This window comes from Taudactylus pleione, unplaced genomic scaffold, assembly GCF_031769625.1.
Source record: "Taudactylus pleione unplaced genomic scaffold, aTauple2 ptg000454l, whole genome shotgun sequence".
In the NCBI taxonomy this organism is placed as follows: domain Eukaryota; kingdom Metazoa; phylum Chordata; class Amphibia; order Anura; family Myobatrachidae; genus Taudactylus; species Taudactylus pleione.
This window is the reverse complement of record NW_028284856.1, coordinates 9,090,947-9,112,071: the sequence shown is the minus strand read 5'-3', so window position 1 is coordinate 9,112,071 and position 21,125 is coordinate 9,090,947. Positions and strand designations below refer to the sequence as shown.

Sequence of the window (21,125 nt, the reverse complement as noted above, 5' to 3'; positions counted from 1 at the left end):
CGCACCAGCGCCGCCCCGCAACTGCGTCGCGGCCGCATGCTCAACCCCCAGCATGAAGCGGTGCTGCAAAAATACTTTTTGTTTTTCAGGTTTTTTCTAAATGGCCGTAGTCACACCTCCAATGATTAGGCCACAACCCCTGTCATCTGGGCCCGGCGAGGCTGTTGGCAGCCCTGCGGGGATGTGGTATAATTGGAATGAGTAGAGACAGTAGAAGGTGGAAACAGGAAAGATGGACTATTCAGGGATGTAGCTACCGTGGGAGCAGTTGCATGCCTCCTCCAGCATCCAGCTCACCTCATCAGCATTACAGTGAGAAAAGTGACTGTTGATCCCTCCTTCGAACTGCTTGTCACAGGAACACTTCAGCCTATGACTAGGAAGCAGTTTGCAGGGATCATCAGCTCTGCGTGGCTGTGCTGAGCCTGCTAGGACCATGGCCATGCCTCCTCTTAGCATCAGCGAGGAGTTCGGGCGCTGGGCTCAGGAGGTGAGTAGTTCTGGGGGTAGAATAGTTAGACCTATGGGGGCCCCATGGAAATTTTGCTATGAGTTCTCCATAGCTCTAGCTACTCTCCTGTAACTAGCCATTGGTCTGCACATTTTTGTAGCACAATAAATTATACATATAGGTACTGCACAGTAGATAGGCGTTACATTGAAATTAAACATCTAACACCCCCTCCTGAAGTATTCGTTATGGAGGTGTATATACTGTAGAATGATGTATGTGCTTCTCACCTTTGTACTTGGTTTTTAATTCCTCCACCTGAATCACGGCTTTCTCTTATGGGGAGTGTGCTGGAAATAAACCAAGGGGAGATTTGGAAACCTCCTGTCCAGTACTAACACGCTGCACCACACTGCGTGCTTCAGCAGCCAACCAATTCATTGAACTGGAACAACTAAATGCAGTTTTTCTGATTTTTAGAGAAAAATATACCCTGGGATAGTATGAAATAACAGTGTTAACAACACAATAATAAGGCAGCGTGGATGAAAGTAGAGCAAGCAAATGCGTACAAACAAGTAGCGGTGATCACAGATCCTTCAATCATCCACCATCTGAGTAGCCCCTATGGTCACGCAGAATGGCAGCGGGAACTGAGACACTGGCACCAGGTTTTCTGTGTACCGGATTACAGCAGTATGCAGAGATACTTCCCAAAAATGACTGCAAAACGCCTACGTTTTTGGGCCACCCCCCAATACCACGCCCAAACAGTTCCTAAATGTCATTCAATTTGCAAAGAAATCCTCACTGTGAGCGGCATTACTAAAGTAACTTGGCACGTGCGCTTGAACTGCGTAAATATCGGCATTGTGTCCACATCTGAATCAGGCCCATAGTCCATAACCAACTTGAATATCAGAGATTGGTAAATTAAGGTTACTTATTTGCACCAGTGCAAGTCCTGGAACCTGAACTTGATTCCTCCTCAAACACAGCTGAAATATCCCTCCTCAGAGGTGCATCAAAACCTCCCCCGCTCAGTTCCAAACTAAGACCTCCCAGCAGGTGTTGTTCACAGCTCCTCATGCTCTGCAATCCCTCAAGACTGTCAGCTCTCACTGCGCAGACCACCAGTCCAGTGCCCTCCTTCTTAGGGTCACCTTGTCTGGGCTTGTGACACAGCTCAGTGTAGGGATGGCCATCACCATTGATGATTAAAAACCATCATTGGTCATTACTCAATGGCCGATGGTTTTGCCATCAATGGTGGAGAATCAAATAGTTCTCAACCATCGACTGTAGCCATGGGCCCTCCAGCCAATGTTTTTTATTTTACACTGGCACTGCAGTGCAGAGCTACTGCGCTGTCAGCCAGTAGTAGCTGTATGCTGTTGCACTGGCTGCGATTTTTCTGGGCAGCACGCTGCATTGCTTAAGTGGGCCTTAAGCTGGGTACACATTAGATGCTTTTTTGAGCGATTTGCCTGATTCCAATGGATCAGAATGTCAAATATGCAAAATTGTCTTGTGCGCGCTCCCGTGGGGTCATCAGTCGCATCGACCCTACATGCAGGCTAACCTGACAATGCAGCTGACCACCCCATGCTGTGGGATGTGGCAGGAGCCGACTTATCGGGCAGTCGGGAACCAGATCGTCTAGTATGTCGGCCCATCAGCGGGGGGGGTCGCCGGTCACATTGCTGGATAAACACGTTGTTTAGTGTGTACCCAGCTTTAGATGTACACTCTTCTGCAGTGCTGTTGGAAGGGTGGGTGGGCCTGATGTTGGTCTGTTGCTGCCTTCCTTGCCCGCCCTCTTCTAGCTGTGTGTGTTGACTTGACAGCCTTAGCTGTCAGTCAGCAGCCCCACCCACTCTCACTATGTTCATAGGTGGGCAAGGTGGCTACTCTCGTCTTGCTCCATCTCCGTGAGCATGTGCCTGTCTCCCGAGTACCTCCCTACCTGACACAGTCATGTCACAGTCTGTGGCATTGTCACTGAGACTTAAACTGGGTAAACACTAGGTTGGGTTGACGGCTGACTGGCCGTCATGCCGATCGATTCAGGTAAGTATACATACTTACCAATTAGACGCTTGACATCTGACATGACAGCTGGGCGGGCACTTGAATTTGCCGGCTCAGCTGTGATGTCAGTACCTGCAGGAAGTGTACGGGTGGTCAGCGGACCATAACTACACACAAACAGATGTGCAGATATATCTGCAGATGTATCAGCCATTGGCTGTGCTGTGCAACCAACGCATAATGTCTTAACGGCGTCGTTTACAGACATATCGGAGGTCAGAGGTGTAGCATGTAGCCATGGTGCCCGTAGCATGTGCGTGCTACTGCGCCCCCCCCCTCAGGGTCCCATATTAATGTATATATAAATACATACAGTATATAAAATCCTCACTATCGATACCCCTTAATCTATACACCCTAAATGTCGCTGTTTAGCGATACAAGTTGTATAAGAAATAATTGCTTTCCAGACTTATATTGTGGTTCCAAAGCACAAAAGTTCTTATTGCAGTAAAAGAAAGTTACACGCTTTGATCTAGCACAATTAGCGCAAAGACAATTAAATACAAAAGGTACAAGCCGATACATACGCGTGCGCACTGGTCCCAGTTGTCACTCCAGAAGCCTGTGGTCATCCAAGAAGAAAGGCTGTATACTATAACCAGTATGCAAGCTATATACCCTCCCAGAACAAAGAAACTAGTTAACAGGTTTTGTACGATGCAGGTCATTGGACAGTTCATATAGCATCACTAGAGGTATGTCCCAGTTCCTCAGCTGTTGCTTTGTGTGGTTTTCCCGCCGAAGAATTGGTTTAAATTAGTAAAAAACACTTCATACAGCTTTACATTCTAACCACTAATTTCATATAGTTCATATCTTGCGATTTCCTTGTGGGTCGAACCAGAAATCTGCAAATAAACAGTGATTTAGAACGGTACCAAACATGATATATCTAGCTTATGTACCTTAAATATCGTATACATTACATTTCACATTATAAGTATTCGCTAATAAACGCTCTAATATTAAGCTTTTAATGTGGAGGAACCTTTTTATAAGTTTTGGTATGTGTAAGTGTGAGAATATTGCGTAAAGTCGCTAATATGCGTGATGCGTTTATGTGTAAAGTGCTTTGATAAACAGCGCAACTGTGCGCTGTGCATCATATATTTTATATGTTTTATTTAATGTGCATATGGGGTATGGTAGAACTTTTAACAATATACGGGAGCAAAGCAGTCGTACGACGCTAATAATCTAGTAAAGCATCGTATCAATGGTTTCGTGCTGACGACGCAAGGTGGCGTCGTCAGGGACATCACAAGATGGCGTCGCCCGATATTGATTTAAGATTTGGTCTCAGCCAATCGTCCGGCTTCGACATCACACAGTTCTCCCACTCTCAATCAGATCTCCCACCCACACACAGACAGATCTTCTTCCTTCCTCAGTTCTCCTCCCCTCAAACACACTCAGTGCTCCCCCCTCAATCAGCCCCCTCACACACAGCTCTTCTCATTCACTGAGAGCCCCCCACACAGCTCCCCTCCTCACTCAGCTCCCCCTTCACACAACACCCCATCCCCTCAAACACACCGAGTTCCCCATACACAGCGCTCCCCCTTTACTCTTCTCCTTTAACCCCTCCTCACTTTCACATGGTGCAAGAGATAAGAAACCCTTGCGGGAAGCAGATCGCCTGCTGAGTCTGAAACACATAGTGATTAGAGAGATCAGTGCCTCCAATACTGGGGGCGTGGTTTGGGTGGAGCCGCCCACATCATGATCACTGTCTGGAATCACTGATATCTCTATGTACTTAAGGGCAGGCTCTGCAGGTGATCCGCCCCCTTGTTGGATGTTTGATCTCTTGTCCTGCGCCCTGGCTGGAGCAGGCGCCTGGAGCACGTGCTCCACCGGGACCACCCTCGCTACACCCCTGTCGGGGGGTACACACCAACCGACGCAATTGCGGTATATTGGCCGTTCGATTGAACATCCGATTTATTGCCCAGTGTGTACCCAGCAAAAGTGTCAGTCACACTGTTATCCTGGCTGTCCTTCACTGTTGTTGCACACATGCCTACCCTTCCGGAATTCTTGGGAGGCTCCCAATTTTTCGGTTAACCCTCCGAACCCCTGAAGGATAGGCCCTTCTCCCACATTCTCACCACTTCCTAGTGAAGTGGGCAGAATGGGGGAGAATATTAGAATCGACAGGTCTATACATTGGGGGAGGGGCCTAATGACGCAATTCTATGAGAATCACGCCATTTAGCTTTGCACCCTATTTGAAACAGGCATGGTTCGCGGAAAATTCCCGCATGGGGGCGGAGATTTAATGACACGACCAATCCGCCTCCAACTCCGCCCACCTGCTTCTCCTTCCCGTGCTTCTCCCGGGGAGGAGAATTCATTAGTCGGCAAGTATGTGTTATCTTGTCTTGTTGTCAGTCAAGTCACAGTCACACTGGTGGTCTCAGACTCTCACAGCTGCTGCTGCTGTGAGTGTGTAGAAGTGTGCTGTAGACTGTACTACTGTGTGAGGGATTCGGGAATCTGCGATGCATGCCCATGTAGTGCCGTTCAAACAGACAGACACGCCTGGGTTTTTCTGACCACCCCCTGTTACCACTCCCAAACGCTGACAACCTGTCATTAACTTTGCAATTGATTACTCCTTGCGTCCGTAGTTGCAATGCTTTCGCTGCACATGCTAAGTACGGCTTATATGCATGCTCAATGGCAACATTCACTCGATCTGCATTAATATCATAATTGCTTAAATATATCAATGAGGCCCTAAAGTTCATGTTGTCCATATGTCCTAGCTGGTGCTCTGTTTAAGTGTACATTTTAATACTTTGCATGTGATCTTGAAAGCATGAATTGCTAGGGGTCTATGTAGTCTTCTGCTCTGTTTTGTGGCCAACTAGCAATTAATTTGTGGGGGCCACATCATTAGATTGGACAGGTGATTGGGATCCCTACTGCTCTGAGTCCAAGGCAGTGGCCACATCTGCTCCTATTATAATCTTTCACTGTCTCGGGCAAATCCTAAACAATAATGTAAATTTTAAAAATGTCAGCATTATTCTTTACTGGTGATGAATTTCTCAGTTTAGCAGATACTTAACTTCTAAACATTATATATTCAGCTTATTTTATGTCCATGGAACAAAATTTGTTGTCGTGCTCAGAACATCACACAAACACAATATGCAATTTAAATTGAAAGAGCAAGATGTTTATTTTTCAGAATGAACAAATTTACAAGACCTAATTGATCTTGGGAGTCGGTGCTAATAAAACTATTACTCCAAAGGGAGTGCTGTGCTCAGCAACTACATCTCTATGCAATAAAGCACTGTAATATAGATAAAATGTATACAATTATCTAGGTGACAGAAGATAATTTGTTAATAAAAAAACATGCAATGTAATAAGTCCTCCAGCACTACGAGAAAATGGACCGGCATACTGTATCTCACTTGTAGTTGTTGTTTTTCAGCTGCTGGCACATCCTGTATTAATAGCTACAGGTGGTTCTGTTGAGTGCCAGGGTTTTTCTGTGTATCGGTTATATCCATGCAAGAGAAGGAGGTGAACAGCAGGACATTTTATGTAAATTATTTTTAATTGAACATCACTATGGTTTCTATGGGGGCTGCTGTGCTTCCGGATTTACCAAGCTCCAGAATGCGAAGTATTCCAGAACTTGGCCCTGATAGCTATTACCTATGGGCTACTAATTTGCAAATGTTTAAACATCCTCCTAAATCAATAGGACACTGGGGAGAGGATGCGGGCAGGGAGCATGGACACTGGGGAGAGGATGCGGACAGAGGGCCTGATTCAGAGCCGGACGCTCTTTCAGAGCGCTTGCTCTGAATCAGGACGGTTTTGTTTTTTTTGTTTCGGCCTCCTGGCCGCTCGCATAGCTGCGGGTGACCACCCACAGCTTATGTGAGCGGCCAGGTGATGGTCACGATGGTCGCAACCATCGGGGCTTGCGACGAGACCCTTGTGGTAGGGTCTCGTTCCCGCAAGCCCCAGTGAGCTTCCGGCTCTAAATAGAGCCGGAAGCTCACCACTGGCATCACTGGTGATGTCAGTGGTGCCTCCCACAAACGGCAGGCGTTCCTTCGGGAATGCCTCCATTTGTGTAGCCACCCCCCCAGCCCCACTCCAAAACAAAGCGAGCTGTCAATCAGAATCGACAGCTACCACGTTTTGGTGTGAGACCCGGACACTGGGGAGCTGGACACTGGGGAGAGGATGCGGGCAGGGAGAGCTTGACACTGGGAAGAGGATGCGGGCAGGGAGAACTGGACACTGGGGAGAGGATGCGGGCATGGAGAGCTTGACACTGGGGAGAGGTTGCGGGCAGGGAGAACTGGACACTGGGAGAGGATGCTGGCAGGGAGCATGGACACTGGGGAGAGGATGCGGGCAGAGAGAGCTGGACACTGGGAGAGGATACCAGTAGGGAGCATGGACACTGGGGAGCGGATGGGGACAGGGAGTGTGGACATGGGAAGAGGATTCAGGGAGGGAGTGCAGAACACTGGTGAGAGTGTGTGGGCAGGGAGCACAGGGAGAGTTGGACACTGGGAGAGGATGTGGACAGGGCGATCAGGAGTGTGGACACTGGGGAGTGGATGTGGACAGGAAGATCAGGGAGCATGGACATTGGGGAGTGGATGTGGGGAGGGAAGCGCTGGACACTGGGGAGAGGGTGTGGGGACATTGGGGAAAGGTTATGGGGAGGAAGTGGACACCTGGCAGAGAATGCGGGGAGTGAGAGGGAACATTGGGGAGAAGTGACACAAACAGCCCCATAGACATGGAGCAGCACTGTGCTGGGGTGATCAGAGTCATCTGGAGCCAGGCCACAGGGGAGAAGCGGCATCAGGGAGAACTCAGACAGACAGGAGGATAGATGCCTGCACTCAGCGCCGGGTACCCTCTGTCAGTATAGATGGGGCTGGCAGCACGATGCTGGTGAGCCGACTCCTGCAGTGCTGAGCAGATGTGATGTGAGCGAGCAGCGGAGGAAGCAGGGGAATTAACTTGCACTTCCAAAAAGCTGCCTCTGCAGAAAGAGCGTTTTTTTTAAGTGATAATTATGTAAGGCAGGCATGATGCCTCCGATATTTGCACTGAACTCACTGCAAGTTCAAAACATTAACAAAACAAATAAAATTCAAGCGCATATATGATAAAACTATTAATATAAAATTGGTCTGCAATTAAGTTATACTGACAGTGATTTTCTGCTGCTCTTACAGAGTAAATCTGTAATACTCTAGATAAACAAGCAAAAACTATTATTATACAATAATAAGGAGCGCAAAAAATATGTCAAGGTATCAAAAATATATTTAATAAGCAAACATATATCTATAAACAAATTCATAAAATAACAATTTACACAATGAATATTAGTATACATTAAAAGACATAATAGTTATATCCTCAGAAGTAGTTAATAAAATGCTGAGAAATTAATGAACTCCGTCTAATGAGAGCTCAATTTTGGAGGCAGTCAACTAATGTGCTGTTTAGACAAAATGATGTTCAGTTGCCTTTATATGGATAGTTTTATCCTTCTCTCCAGAGAAAGTAATTTTACCAGCAGTGTTAGATCTCCACTCTCTTTATATTTAGTGTCCATAAATTAATTCATATTAGCAGCCCATAGATGACAAAAGATTTTAAAGTCAATCTTACCACTGCCGCTGTTGGAAGCAGTGAGGGTTCTGCTTAATCAATCTCCACTGTTGAACTGTCACTCATGAAGGCAGTAAAGCTCTGCTTAATCTGCTGCCACTGTTCCAGGACGCAGGCTGATAGTGGAGAGGAATGGCACACTTCACAGGAGGGAGTAGAATGAAAAAGTACACTTAGCCAGCTTCTGGTCAAGAGACCTGGTATTCCGGCAATAGATCGTCTTATGCGGCTGCTCTAAGACGGAGAGTCCCTGTACCTTAACGCGTTTCTCCGCTGTTTAGGGTATCGGTTTCCTCAGAAGGCAAGAAAATAGGTGTAGTCACTGTAATATTCCTATAAGGTATTTAAAGGACTCATATCCAATCCAAATGTTCCAGTGATTAAACACACCTGTGATCAGGTAATTAGCACAGACAAACGATATTCATTTGCTTTGAAACTCAAAATAAAAATAATTAAAACACATTTGTATTAGTACTCTTATAAAAAAGTATCCACATATAGTAAACAATAAACTGTAAATTCTCTCACCAATGGCATCTAGGAAAAATAATAAAATCTTTTACTTCAATTGAATTTCTTTTTTAACATTAAATCATAACTATTCCAAAATATCTCTCTTGTAATCACTGAGCTTCTATGGCTCAGCAGACTAAGGCAGCAAACCCAGGTAGGGAAGCAATTTGTTATCTTTGTCATATTCAATTTAATATTAATTATAACAATATTAAACACTTAAGTGATCGTTTAATAGCCTAAAAAAAACAATTAGAACACATTTATATTGATATTCTTGTGGAGCAGGACCCATACAAATATAATGAACAGTAAATATCTCTAACCAGTTGTATCTAGGGAAATTCGTTTTTCACTAAAATTAAATGCTTTAACATTATCATAAGTATATAAAAAAAATTTGTCTTGTAATTATTGAGCTTCTATAGCTCAGCGGGTCAGGGCAACAAGCCAGTTCCCACGAAGCCACTGGTTCTAGCTCAAGCAGGGAAGAAATTTACAATTTTTATCTAAATGATGTTTTAAACAGATCATATTTTTATTATCAATTAATTATAACAATATTAACTACTTAGATCTCCACAAAAAAAAATAAAAAATGTAACACTGCTGGTGAAATTACTTTCTCTGGAGAGAAGGATAAAACTATCCATATAAAGGCAAATGAACATCATTTTGTCTAAAAAGTACATTAGTTGACTGCTCCCAAAATTGAGCTCTCATTAGACGGAGGTCATTAATTTCTCAGCACATTTTATTAACTACTTCTGAGGATATAACTATTATGTCTTTTTATGTATACTAATATTCATTGTGTAAATTGTTACTTTATGAATTTGTTTATAGATATATGTTTTGCTTATTAAATATCTTTTTGATATCTTGACATATTTTTTGCGCTCCTTATTATTGTATAATAATAGTTTTTTGCAAGTTCGAAACATGATTATCACATGACATTTTTTTATCATGATGAATAGGCCTCTATAAGATGTGTGACACTTTTTATTTGTGCTCACACATGTACAGGACTTAATTATGGACCTGAAACAGTTATTTAAAATCCCTTTTACTTCACTTTTTTTTTTTTAGGACTAACTGAATCCAAGTATGAATGTGTAGTTGAAAAATGGATGTACACAAACTAACATGAAAACAATTACTATCAGCAATTGCCACTTAGAAGTAAGAAAAAGAGGAGCAACCTTTGCAACTGAGTTATTTGACTAGTCTAGTAACATTAGTGCAGGGGGCTAATGCATGAGATTTCCTTTGTGAATGAGACTGCCTGACTGATTATATCAACAGTGAGATATTGTTACACTATTTGAATAGTGAATTGCTACCTTGCAAAGATGTGTGCTTAGAGTAACATTTCTCCACCAGTTTCATGATTCACAGTTTTCTGTAGTGGTCTCATGTGCAGTTCTTATTTTCTTCATTCCATTTTCCTTGGTTTCTGAGAGCTGGTGAATCTTCTAACCCCCCTTTTTCTCAGCCTGTGATAAAATCAACAGAGGGAGGAGATGTCTGGAATTTAGGTATTTCCACTGGACAGCAGAGGTAGAATGAAAACCTAACAAAGACCTTATTGTACCCCTATGTTCAGCGCCTCTGCCATTTTACATCCTAAATAGAGCTCAGCTTTTTTTCTTCACCTTTTTTTTTTACACTGCAAGGACAGTCCCTCTTAGAACATACACACAAAAAACATTCTTGTGTTGTATGTTCATAATTAACATGATATGTAGATACTGTAACTTTTAGTTTAGTATATCTTTCGCATATTGTAACTTGATATTCTCGGGTACTAAAGTGATAAATACATTTTTGTTGGCCATACACTTCAATCTGTTTGTTTTGGTTTGATATATATATTTTTATAAATAGCTTTTTATTGAAGTGTTTACATTTAGAGAATATTTTATAAAATGCAAAAACCAAATTGGGATAACAAAGAGTAACAAGGTCAGTAACTTCTGGAAATGATAAAAAAAAAAAGCGAGAGCAAGAAGAGAGGAAGGTAATGAGAGAACAAATAATTGGGGGGAGGACAAGGGTAGAAGGAAGCCATTTACTGAAGCGTGTCTGGTGATAGGGTTTATTTTCTAGTGGGGGGCCGCTCTAGATATTAGATGTTAATAGGCCATAGGGTCCATCCAGGCTGCTTCCAAGCCGTAACAAATTAGCATGGAAAGGGTACCTGGGAGAAACGTGCGATCGCTTCAGAAGGGAGTGATTGTTCAAAGAAACTATTTCCACAGAAGTCACAGAAAATAGCTAGTCAGCAAAGGGTGTGCTCCTTGTAATCTAAATGCTGTGAACAGCCACACAGAGACTTTGCTAGATTAATGAGTCTACTTTCATGATCATTTTAGCCATAAGGTCTAGACAGATGTAAAGCTAACCTCCTTATTATAGAGTTGGTATGTGATTTTTTTTTTCCATGTGTGCCATAAACCATATTAAGTTTTTAAAAGCAGAAACGGGAAGGAGGGGAGGTCTCAATGGCTTTCAACCAAACCTTAGCCATTGGGAATTTAGCTCAGCCAAGAAATGGGAAACCACTTTTGCCAGTGTTTCTCTATATTCTGAAGCAGATTACAGAGCAGGTGATGGGATAGGAATATGAAGGAAGTTTTCACCGTGCTTCCAACACTCATATTTAGACTCATTATATATGAAGATAATTCCATTTGTATACATACCTGTATTTTTTAATGTTGGTGTGCATAAATACCTGCTGGGCCAGCTTTTCTTATATCCAGCTGTCCTGGTGAAGAAGTGAATTCTGGGTTTATGTCCAGGAAATTCTAATGCTTATGCGCGGCCTTCGGATCCCTCTCCGTGGAGTTTATACGACAACAAGGCCATAGAATATTATAGGGTACGCTATCTATAGTTGCCTATCAGACTCTAGCTCAGGAGCTTGCTGCATATGGGCACATCGCAGCCCCCTAGAATCCTTTGGGCCTTGCTGTGTCATGGGTCCACAGCAGATATTGGAGATACCTGCTGTGGACCTTTTTAATACATATGAGAATGTAGATGTATTGTGGTAAAATCCCCCAAAACACCCGTTTTGGGGGGTTTACCTCAAATACTAAGTGTCCCCCATATGTATTAAGGAGGGACCACAGCAGGTCTCCGATACCTGCTGTGAATTTTCCATTACCGCTGGCAGCCGCATCCCCCATAGGTTTCTATGGGGGATGCAATGCTGGCAAATTTACCAATATCCGGAATGTCATGCATTCCATATATTGGCCCCCACAGCTAACGCCATGTTAAGATGACGTTAGCCACTGTAGCCTATGGGCTACACATCATGCACTATTAGCCAGCGTAGGGATCCACCGGAACTCTCCCCGGCTATGGCAGATGTGCATGTGCAGTCAACGGGACCACGCATGCGCAGCGCTCCCTGCACTGGCCGGCAGCTCTCTAGAGATATCGCAGGAACGGGTTTCTTTCGAGCCCATGTCCCTGCATGTCCCGGATGATACATCCGGACGATAGGATCACTTTTTGCAATGCGATCATGGGTGTTACTGGCATGCCCTGATTGCATTGCAAAAGCGATCATTGATAAATGGGCTCCATTAAATGGATATTGAGCTACATATTATTTTTTCCCTTGCCACTTCTGTGAGGGAGATCAAATGCTCTCCCAGTTCTGTTAACATTGATTCTGTAGACCTAATAGTGAGTCAAATAAAGTGCTGTACACACCTTTTCTAATAGGATACAAGGAACATGTCAACTGAAAATGGTGAGCAAGGGCTTCTGAGGCAGAGTGATATCAGTAAGTGTTTGATGTCTAATCTGCTAGTAGTCAATATAAGGATATTGTGCTGTATAAAAACAAAGGTTATCCTGTTCAGTCCCAATAGTAAAGCCAAAGATCAGGTAAGCCCCTACCCCCACCTCTTGTTGAATATTACGCAGTAAAAGGAAGAGTTTATGGGGCCTATTCATCATATTAATTATCAGGGTCCGAACGGACCCCGATAATTAACATCCTAACTCGCCGCGGCTGCCGAAGCAATTCATCATAGCTTCGGCGCGGTGACAGCTGATGCAAAATCAGCTGCCCCCGCGAGCAGCTTCACTGCTCCTTTTCGGAGTAGTTAATCCTTTCACTGCGCAGTGACGGGACTGCGCATGCATGACCTACAGGTCACGCATGCGCACAAGAGCCCTGACGTCTGGCGGAAAGGAACCGGACAGGAGTGGAGGGATCCGAAAGGATCTCCCTTCGCAACCCGGACCTTCCCATAGGGAAGATGGCGAATGCTCTCACAGTCAATCTCTGAAAATATTATATGTTCGGAGCTTGATGAATATTGTCCCCATACTAGTGTATGGGGACAGTATCGGGCCATTCCGCGAGATGAATGAATATCAGGCAGAAAAATGTGCAAAATCTCTATTTTGCGGTGCAAATGTGGGGAATTGATTCAGAACCCTTTGGACACTGCAGAGCAAGACGGTGGTGCATGCACGGTTACAGAAGATGCCTGACAACATGCAAAGAGAGTCCATGGTCTGAGCCTTTCCAAGTCAAATCGAGTCCCTGGGTCGGATCACATTTGGGGTTTCCGAGTAAAACCGAGTCCCGACTCAGGTCTACTGTAAGTTCGGAACTCAGATTTAAAAACTGAATTTAGGGTTTTGGATTGCATGCAAACAGGTTCAAATGACTGATTTTAGCTGTTTTTATCACATTTTTAAAAATCCAAAACCGAATCTGGTAATCTCGGCATTGTGTAGAGGGGAGCGGGGCCATGATGACACGATCACGTGGTCACACACCCCTCTCACGCCCCTAATTTCATAATGTCCCTGCTATGCCACCATATGCCGCACCACGCCTCCCATTCTATGCCGACCTGGCAGTCCCCTCCCGGAGGGGGCAGCCAGAATGTCGGCAAGCATGCTCTAGCAAAGGCCTGGCCAACCTGTGGCTCTCCAGCTGTTATGAAACTAAAAGTCCCAGCATGCCCTGCCACAGTTTTAGCATTTTCGAATAGAAAAACTTGGCAGGACATGCTGAAACTTGCAGTTTCACAACAGCTGGAGAGCCACAGGTTGGCCAGGCATGTAGTCGGGACATCTCTGCTTGCAATGCCTGTGTCTGCTGTACAAGCTGCAAAATTACATGTGCCATGTGCCACTCCAAGCCCTGCCCATCCTCATTTGGCTTATTCACTAAACTTGTGTCTCTATCTGAATTCTTTGTCCTCCACATCCACAATGTCTATCTGTCACCCACTCAATCAATCCCACAGTAAAAGTGATACAACAGGACGGAGGCAAATCAAACAGGATTGTTGTAATTCTTTAGAAAACTTTTTGTATTACAAATGTGTTTCTCAAGCATGTGCCTGATGAAGGAAATATATATGCATGGGGCTTGTCTAGATTGTGCTGTATCGTCTAAACTTGAAAGTATATAATACAACAAATGGATGTGTCCCAAAAAGTGCTGTCCCCAAATAGATCTCAATTCTTATTAGAAGACCCAGTTCCTCTGTGTGTCTTGGTGTATGGAAGACAAAGATTTATTTCTTCCAATATTCGCTCATGTAAACAAGAAGAAATATTGGAGGAAATAAAACCAAGATAAACAGAGGAACTGGGTATTCTCATATGAATTGAGATATATTTGTATGTAGGACAGCACTTTTTGGGATACATCATTCCATTTGTGGTGTTGCATACGTTTGGAGGATGAGTGTACCTTGGTTGTGGACCAAGCTGCAGTTCAGAGCACAGGTTATTGAATTAATTTTTTTGAGATTTAAACTTGAAAGTGTTCATGATATCAGTTTTCTCTCTACAGCTCTTTTGTTACAATGGCAGGCCAGCGGGGAGTGGATACAGAGCCCGTGTTGGACGTGGATAAGGTGAAGTTTATACACACAGCATGCTGCAAATGGACATTGGCCTCTATAATTTTTGGAAGCACGGCCATCAGTGTCACTGCAGGATTATTAATTAGTAAGTATGTTTCCCCCACGTAGACTCTGCAATAAGAGAATAAATATAATCTATAAAAGCTCCATTCCAGGGGCCGATCCATGCATCTCGGTTGCAATTACACTTGCACTGTGTGCATGGAATGCATGGCACTAGATGCTGATATTCATCCATATGATGAGTTGTACACGTCTATGCAATCACACCGTCCCCATCTATGTGCTGAGTTGAATAGGTGCTATCATTAACACTGCACGCTTGCAACAGCCGTTTAGCACAACTCCTGCATTTGCGTCTACATGCACTCATGGCCTTCCACACGCAGCTGTGCCTGTTCATCCATAAGTGGAGACATGTTTGAGATGCATACAACTGAACTGACTGTAAGGGGTATATTTACTAAAGTGCAGGCTTTTAGAAGTGGAGTTGTTGCCCATACCAACCAATCGGATTCTACTTATCATTTATCTAGCACCTTCTAGAAGGTAATAGTTAGAATCTGATTGGTTGCTATGAGCAACATCTCCATTTCTAAAAATTCTCACTTCTAAATATACCCCTAGGTGTATACGCAAAACAGACTGCTTCCAATTCTGAATTAGCCACTTCCCAGTGTGACCCCATGAACCAATATATAGTTAAAATGATTGAGCTTTTGTATTGGTCCTTGTAGCCTGCATAGTGTCACACAGACCCTGCTTTTGGAACCTACAGAAAATCTGCTACATGGATGAGACTCCTGGAAGGGGAATGGTGGGGTTTTCCCCCTATCCAGTAATGCAGATATAAGTACACTAAAATAGACAATGAAATGTCTAAATCACCTCAATGAATCTTTTGCAAGTCTACAAAACATGTGGACCATTAAAAGTACTAATGGGCCTATTTCTGAATGCATCTAGCCAATGATCGTTTACTTACATCTGAAGTTTTGGTGCTTTTTATGAAGAAGCTTTCTCTATTTCCCTAGTATTTTGCTGCCTTTTCTGACACTGCACATGGGCAGTGTCATAATATGATTGCAGGGAGGGGATCAGAACAAGAGGAAATAGTACCATGCCATTGGGGAATGTTGAAGAACAAGGGGATTCCTAAATTAACATTGACAAACCATATAAACCTGTGAGGGATGATTTTGGAAAATAAGCACAGTACATTATGAATTTACATTTTTAGCTGTAAATAATATTTTTGAACAACGATAAGTGGCAATAAAAAAACTACTTTTTTCACCTCATATAAATAAAGCTAAATAGGATCTTTAATGTGAGGTTACACTTCTATGCTTACACATGCTTCCTGCAACTTTTCTAAGCTTATTGGTTTATCTTGCTAGCTGCATCCTGTGCTTTTATCCATGTGTATACATCAGAAGTTGTTTCTCATTGCCCTGTGACAGTGGCAGAACTGCCATACTGCAGGGGGTACGGCCACTCCTGGAAGTGAGCCAGGCAGTGACAGACCCTGAGGCTTTCGCTCTGCTCTCACAAGAACTGAGCAAGGGCTTCACAGCATATATACAACCCAATACAGCAGTCTGTTGTTGTCTTTGGAAAGATGGTGCATGCATAATAAAAGATAGTCTTTGATATCTCTTGTGCCAGCAATATATTTTCAAAATATGTTGCCTGAAAGATGGCACAATTGGCAGCAAGTATGAGGGGGAGAATTTGACCTGGGTGCGTGGCCAGACCAAGTCATACTGAGAAACAGCCCTTGGTCTTCTCTACTGAGAATGGGGGCCCAGGAGTCTCCAGTGGCATCACCAGGCTCTCCAGTAAGGTTGGTGGATTCTGTTTTCCACACCTGCCCTCAGAATTTAAAAAAATATATAATGGAAAAGCATTGTATTCATTAAAGGGTGCAGAATGGCACATGCAAGGTAAAGTAATATGAAAGTAAGACGAAGGTTGACAGCAAGAAGCCAGAAGGAATCATTAAATATCTCTCTTTCTTTCCATCTTTCTTTAGTGTATTTAACAACAACACAGAGCCTCACTGTGGTGCATACTTTGGAATTACAAGGTCTTCATTACGATCCCAGTTTACAAAATAGCACCTCTATGTACTACAAATCCATAACCACTACTTTACAGAGAATGGTAAGTCACATGGCTGATGTAGTGTCTCCTATTTCTGTTGATTACTAGGAGACAGGTCGATGCATTTTTGTGTTTCTCTTTTATCCAGTACACACTGCATTCAGGGGGGGGGAGTTGGGTGGCGCCGGTAATATCAGCGCCAGCATCGTGGCCCCCGGGTTATTGACTGTATCCCACATTCAAATATAGGCTCTGAAGGGCTGATTGTAACAGCAACCATATTAACACTCTTCAGTCATATCATCACATTATCAATGGGGCATGTTCTTACAGCAGTTGGCTCACTGACTCAGTGGTCTGTTTATTAAGCGTTGATAAGCCATATGTCCAGTGAAAATTCCAGAGAATGTCAGCGTGATGCACAATTTAACAAGAGGTTAAATGCAGAGACCTATAGGGGGATGGCAACTTTGGCCAGCTTACTAGTAATGAAAAGCTAAGCATCTCAGGTTGTGGATTTTTATAGCAAAGCTCCCAGAGGAACCCCTTCAATTGTGATGGTACATTGTATTCTATGGCTGCGATGTGCAGGGATAAGATATGGTAGTAACAGAAAAATTTAGTTATTTGTTAAATACAGGTCTTAAGAGCGATACAGCGGCCGATCCGACGGATTGAAACGATATCGTCCTTTGCTCCTCCACATCTTTCTGCATGCACAAGAGATCTGGAGAAGCGATGAAAGCGATCCCATGCAGATCTATGGAGAGGGGGGGGGCATGTCGGCCACCAGATCACTGCGTGTGTGGGGACCAGCCGATATGTCGGCCATCGGTTCGTGGGTCGCATCACTGGGTACACCGTACTCTGGGCCTGATTCAGAGCCGGACGCTATTTGCGAACGGTCGTTCAGAAAAAGGGGCCGGCTATTTAAATTGAGCGCTCGCTCTTTGCGGTCTGTTGACGCCTCTATGTCTGAGCGAGTGAACGAAATATGCGCTCGCTATTTTTTAAAAAACGCCCCCTGGCCGCTCACATCCTACATCATCTCCGCTATTTATTTGATTAATCGAGTACATCGAAAGGCGTCTGAACTGCTCGCAGTGCTTGTGGTTGGATTTTCCTACCGCACTCATGCGAACAGTTCAGGCTAAGAAACAACCAAGTGACGTGGCCGATGACGCTGCTTTGTTAATTATGCACACCCTTAAAACACCCGTTTTGACTGTTTGGCACGCCTGCGTTCGGATCTCCACTCCCCGTTTTCAAGCACCTTCCCCTGTTACCACCCACAAACGCCTCATTCTGTCACTCAAATTAGCAGGCATTCGCTATTTTGCGAGCACAAAATTTCCGACCGCATTGACTGGTTCGTGCATGCGTATTACAACCCATACGCATGCGCAGTTGTGCGAACATCGCTCGGAGCGAACGAGCGAACGCTTACGAGCGGCTCTGAATCAGGCCCTGTGTGTACTCAGCTTTAGCGAGAAGATTATCACTCATGGATATCCTTGTTTTATGCACACCAACATTTATAATTGTTTTTGTTGTCACATGTAAACAACTGGGATAAAAACTCATTTTATATGTTTGTTTATATTTGTGTTACATGCCACTGGGACAAGGCATGCATGTGGCAATGTATTTATATCTGTCTAACTACAGTAAATTGAAGTTGTAGTTTTAATACTAGTATGTCTGTAACAGTTGCATAAATGGTGCTTATAACAGAACAAACTAAGGGCCTGATTCAGACCGGCTCGCGAGCACTGAGCGCTTGCAAACGGGTCGATGTTGGCCCAGTGCGCATGAGGGAGCCGGCTCCGTCGTGTGCATGCGCGAGACCCGGATAGCGATGGCCAAGCCGTTGCTATGGGAATCGCTACAAAGGGGGCATGCTGTCGATGTTGAGTGACAGCACGCCCCCTTTGGTGGGTGTGCCGGGGGCGTTGCTGCCCAGACGGAGGCGTTCCCATGGGAACTCCTAACAAGTGATGTCAGTGGGAGTGCTCTCGGCTCTGATAAAGCCGAAAGCACTCCAGGGCTTGCGGCAACGAGATCCGACCACAAGGGTCTCGTCGCAAGCCCGATCTTTTTGGCCACTCGCTATAGCTGTGGGTGGTCATCCACAGCTATGCGAGCGGCCAGGAGGCCGCTCTAAAATTAGGAAGGACGGCCCTGATGCAGAGCGAGCGCTCTGTCAGAGCGTCCGACTCTGAATCAGTGCCTAAGGCTGCAGCATCTGATAGGAAGATATTGCGGGAGGAACAAAATTGACGGAAATATATATTTAAAATAAAATTTTATTCTGTAGATCATTATCTCATCTTTGGTCAGGTTCTGATTAGCACTGTTTAACCCCAGTGTTTGATCAGTACAGTATACATATTTTGACATTTTTACTTTGTTTTAGTTGAAATCCAGTTTTAAGAATACTGTTCTAGAAGATAGTTATACCGGATTTACTGTTTTACACTACAGGTAAGAGTTTTAACACTTCAAAACACACATCTGTTTGTAGCAGGGTGGGAGTCTATTGCACGTGAAGAAGGGGTTAATATTTCCAGAACATGCCATAGATCTGCCCTGGGTGGGTTTATGCCCTTAATTAGACCAAGCGTGTTCAGAATAAAGGATGATGTTAAGACAAAAGAGTTTAGTGTATTGGACTCCCTCTATGCTATTGTCTGCCAACGTATATAGCCCCTTTCAATCCCAAAATCCCCCCCCCCCCCTTACTCTTGTTCCTGTGTAGCTGTGTCTGGTTCCTGCCCTTGGCCTAATAAAGCTGCCATTGAACTATATGCTTGTTTTTCGAGTCCTACCCTAACCCTGACCTTTGTGCTAGAAGTGGGATTCAATCCTGCCTTCAGGACTGAAGAGTGCCATTATGAAGTCCCATGTCCAAAAGTACATTTAGCTCTAGAATGAGATATGACACCAATGGTTGCAAAAGCAGCAAGAACTCTTTATCCTGTATCATTGGGAGTGACATATGCTAATAAGAGGCAAAAGCTCAAAGCAGAGGCAATAATGGCAACTTTTTTCCTTGATGCAATGATTCATTTAGGTCTTTATAACCTTATTGATGGAGTGGCCCCAATTGAGAACTGAGCTGACAGTTCTTGGGCAATCCATCTAATTCTAATACCTTAGGTGTCTATATACTAAGCAGTGTTAGGATACAGAGTGAAAAGTGATAAGGTGCCAGCCAATCAGCTCCCAACTGTCATTTTTCAAACACAGCCTGTGAGATGACAGTTAGGAGCTGATTGGCTGGCACCTTATCACTTTTCACTCTGTTTCCTAACACTGCTTAGTAAATAGTCCCTAGGGCTATAACCAGTGGCCTACACCTACAGTATGTGGACTTGGCAGTTAAAAGGTCAAAACAGCTATTTTTGACTGTCATTCTCTCGTGCCAGAAACATATTGGCCATTTATCTGTGTCCAACAGCCTCTCATCTCTGCACAATTTCAGTAAAATTATATCAACAAGTGACTACAGCCAAGGTCACCTATTGTTGTCAGAAAATGGAATCTGTGGTGCTGGAACAATTTGATAATTTGTTCCCTGCTTCCTGGCTCAGTGGGTCTGCTTACACCAGACCTTAACCATTGTGTCTGCCTTTCATATGGTCAAGAGTGTCCTGGCAGCTGAAGAGCTGAAACAGAGTACCATCCTTAAATTAAAGTTTCTTCATAGACTTGTCATAGTAGAAAGTTGCAATAGTAAGGGAAAAGAAAAGAGGTCAGTCATCCGTTACAATAGCAGAAGCCAAGCTCTATGATGACTCTTCCAACTTTGGAAACAGAGGCCAAAGCTCCCGAGGAGATTCTTTGTACCTCGGTTTCTGGACTCCAACCTTATATGCTCATCACCCTGCTCTGGATTGGAAACTTTTGTGTAATCAGACTGAGGACACACTGTAGCTATCTACCCCCAGATAGACTGTTCCATTAGAGGTCTTTACCACTGCTCCTTTAGCCATAGGGCCACCTTTATTACAGGCACTGGTCATAATTATGGAGAAAAGGGTCAGATTGGGAAATACCCTTTGGAAGGTTTGTCACTTTCTGAAGAGGGATCCCATATTCTCTTATTGATATTGGGTCTACATATGATAATTTATTAGGGAAATATCAGTACACAGAGGATGGAGGTATAGCCTTACTTCCAATCTCCTGTATTGAAAGGCATATTCTTGTCCAGCTGTCTCTGGGATTCTGACTCAGTTCTGCCCCCCCAGCACTGATGAAGATCTGAGAAATGTGTTGCAATAGGCTTCTTAAAAATGCAATGACGTATGAGTTATACAGTATGTCCAAGTCAGTGATATACACTCTTTGGTGCCCAAAGTGAA

General features: G+C 43.9%; 1 protein-coding gene across 2 annotated transcripts in view; it reads left to right on the top strand.

The window, feature by feature from the left end:
- Positions 1–21,125, top strand: part of TMPRSS9 (transmembrane serine protease 9) — a 129,083-nt gene that overhangs the window by 33,508 nt on the left and 74,450 nt on the right. The window contains exons 3-5 of one of the 2 annotated variants that reach the window (XM_088448367.1): positions 14,580–14,737; positions 16,688–16,818; positions 19,175–19,242. In XM_088448367.1, coding sequence (XP_088304493.1) covers positions 14,593–14,737; positions 16,688–16,818; positions 19,175–19,242 — 344 coding nt within the window. In that variant the 5' untranslated portion in view covers positions 14,580–14,592. Of the gene's footprint in view, positions 1–14,579; positions 14,738–16,687; positions 16,819–19,174; positions 19,243–21,125 lie in introns of those variants that run through there. The other variant, XM_088448366.1, reaches the window with a different exon arrangement.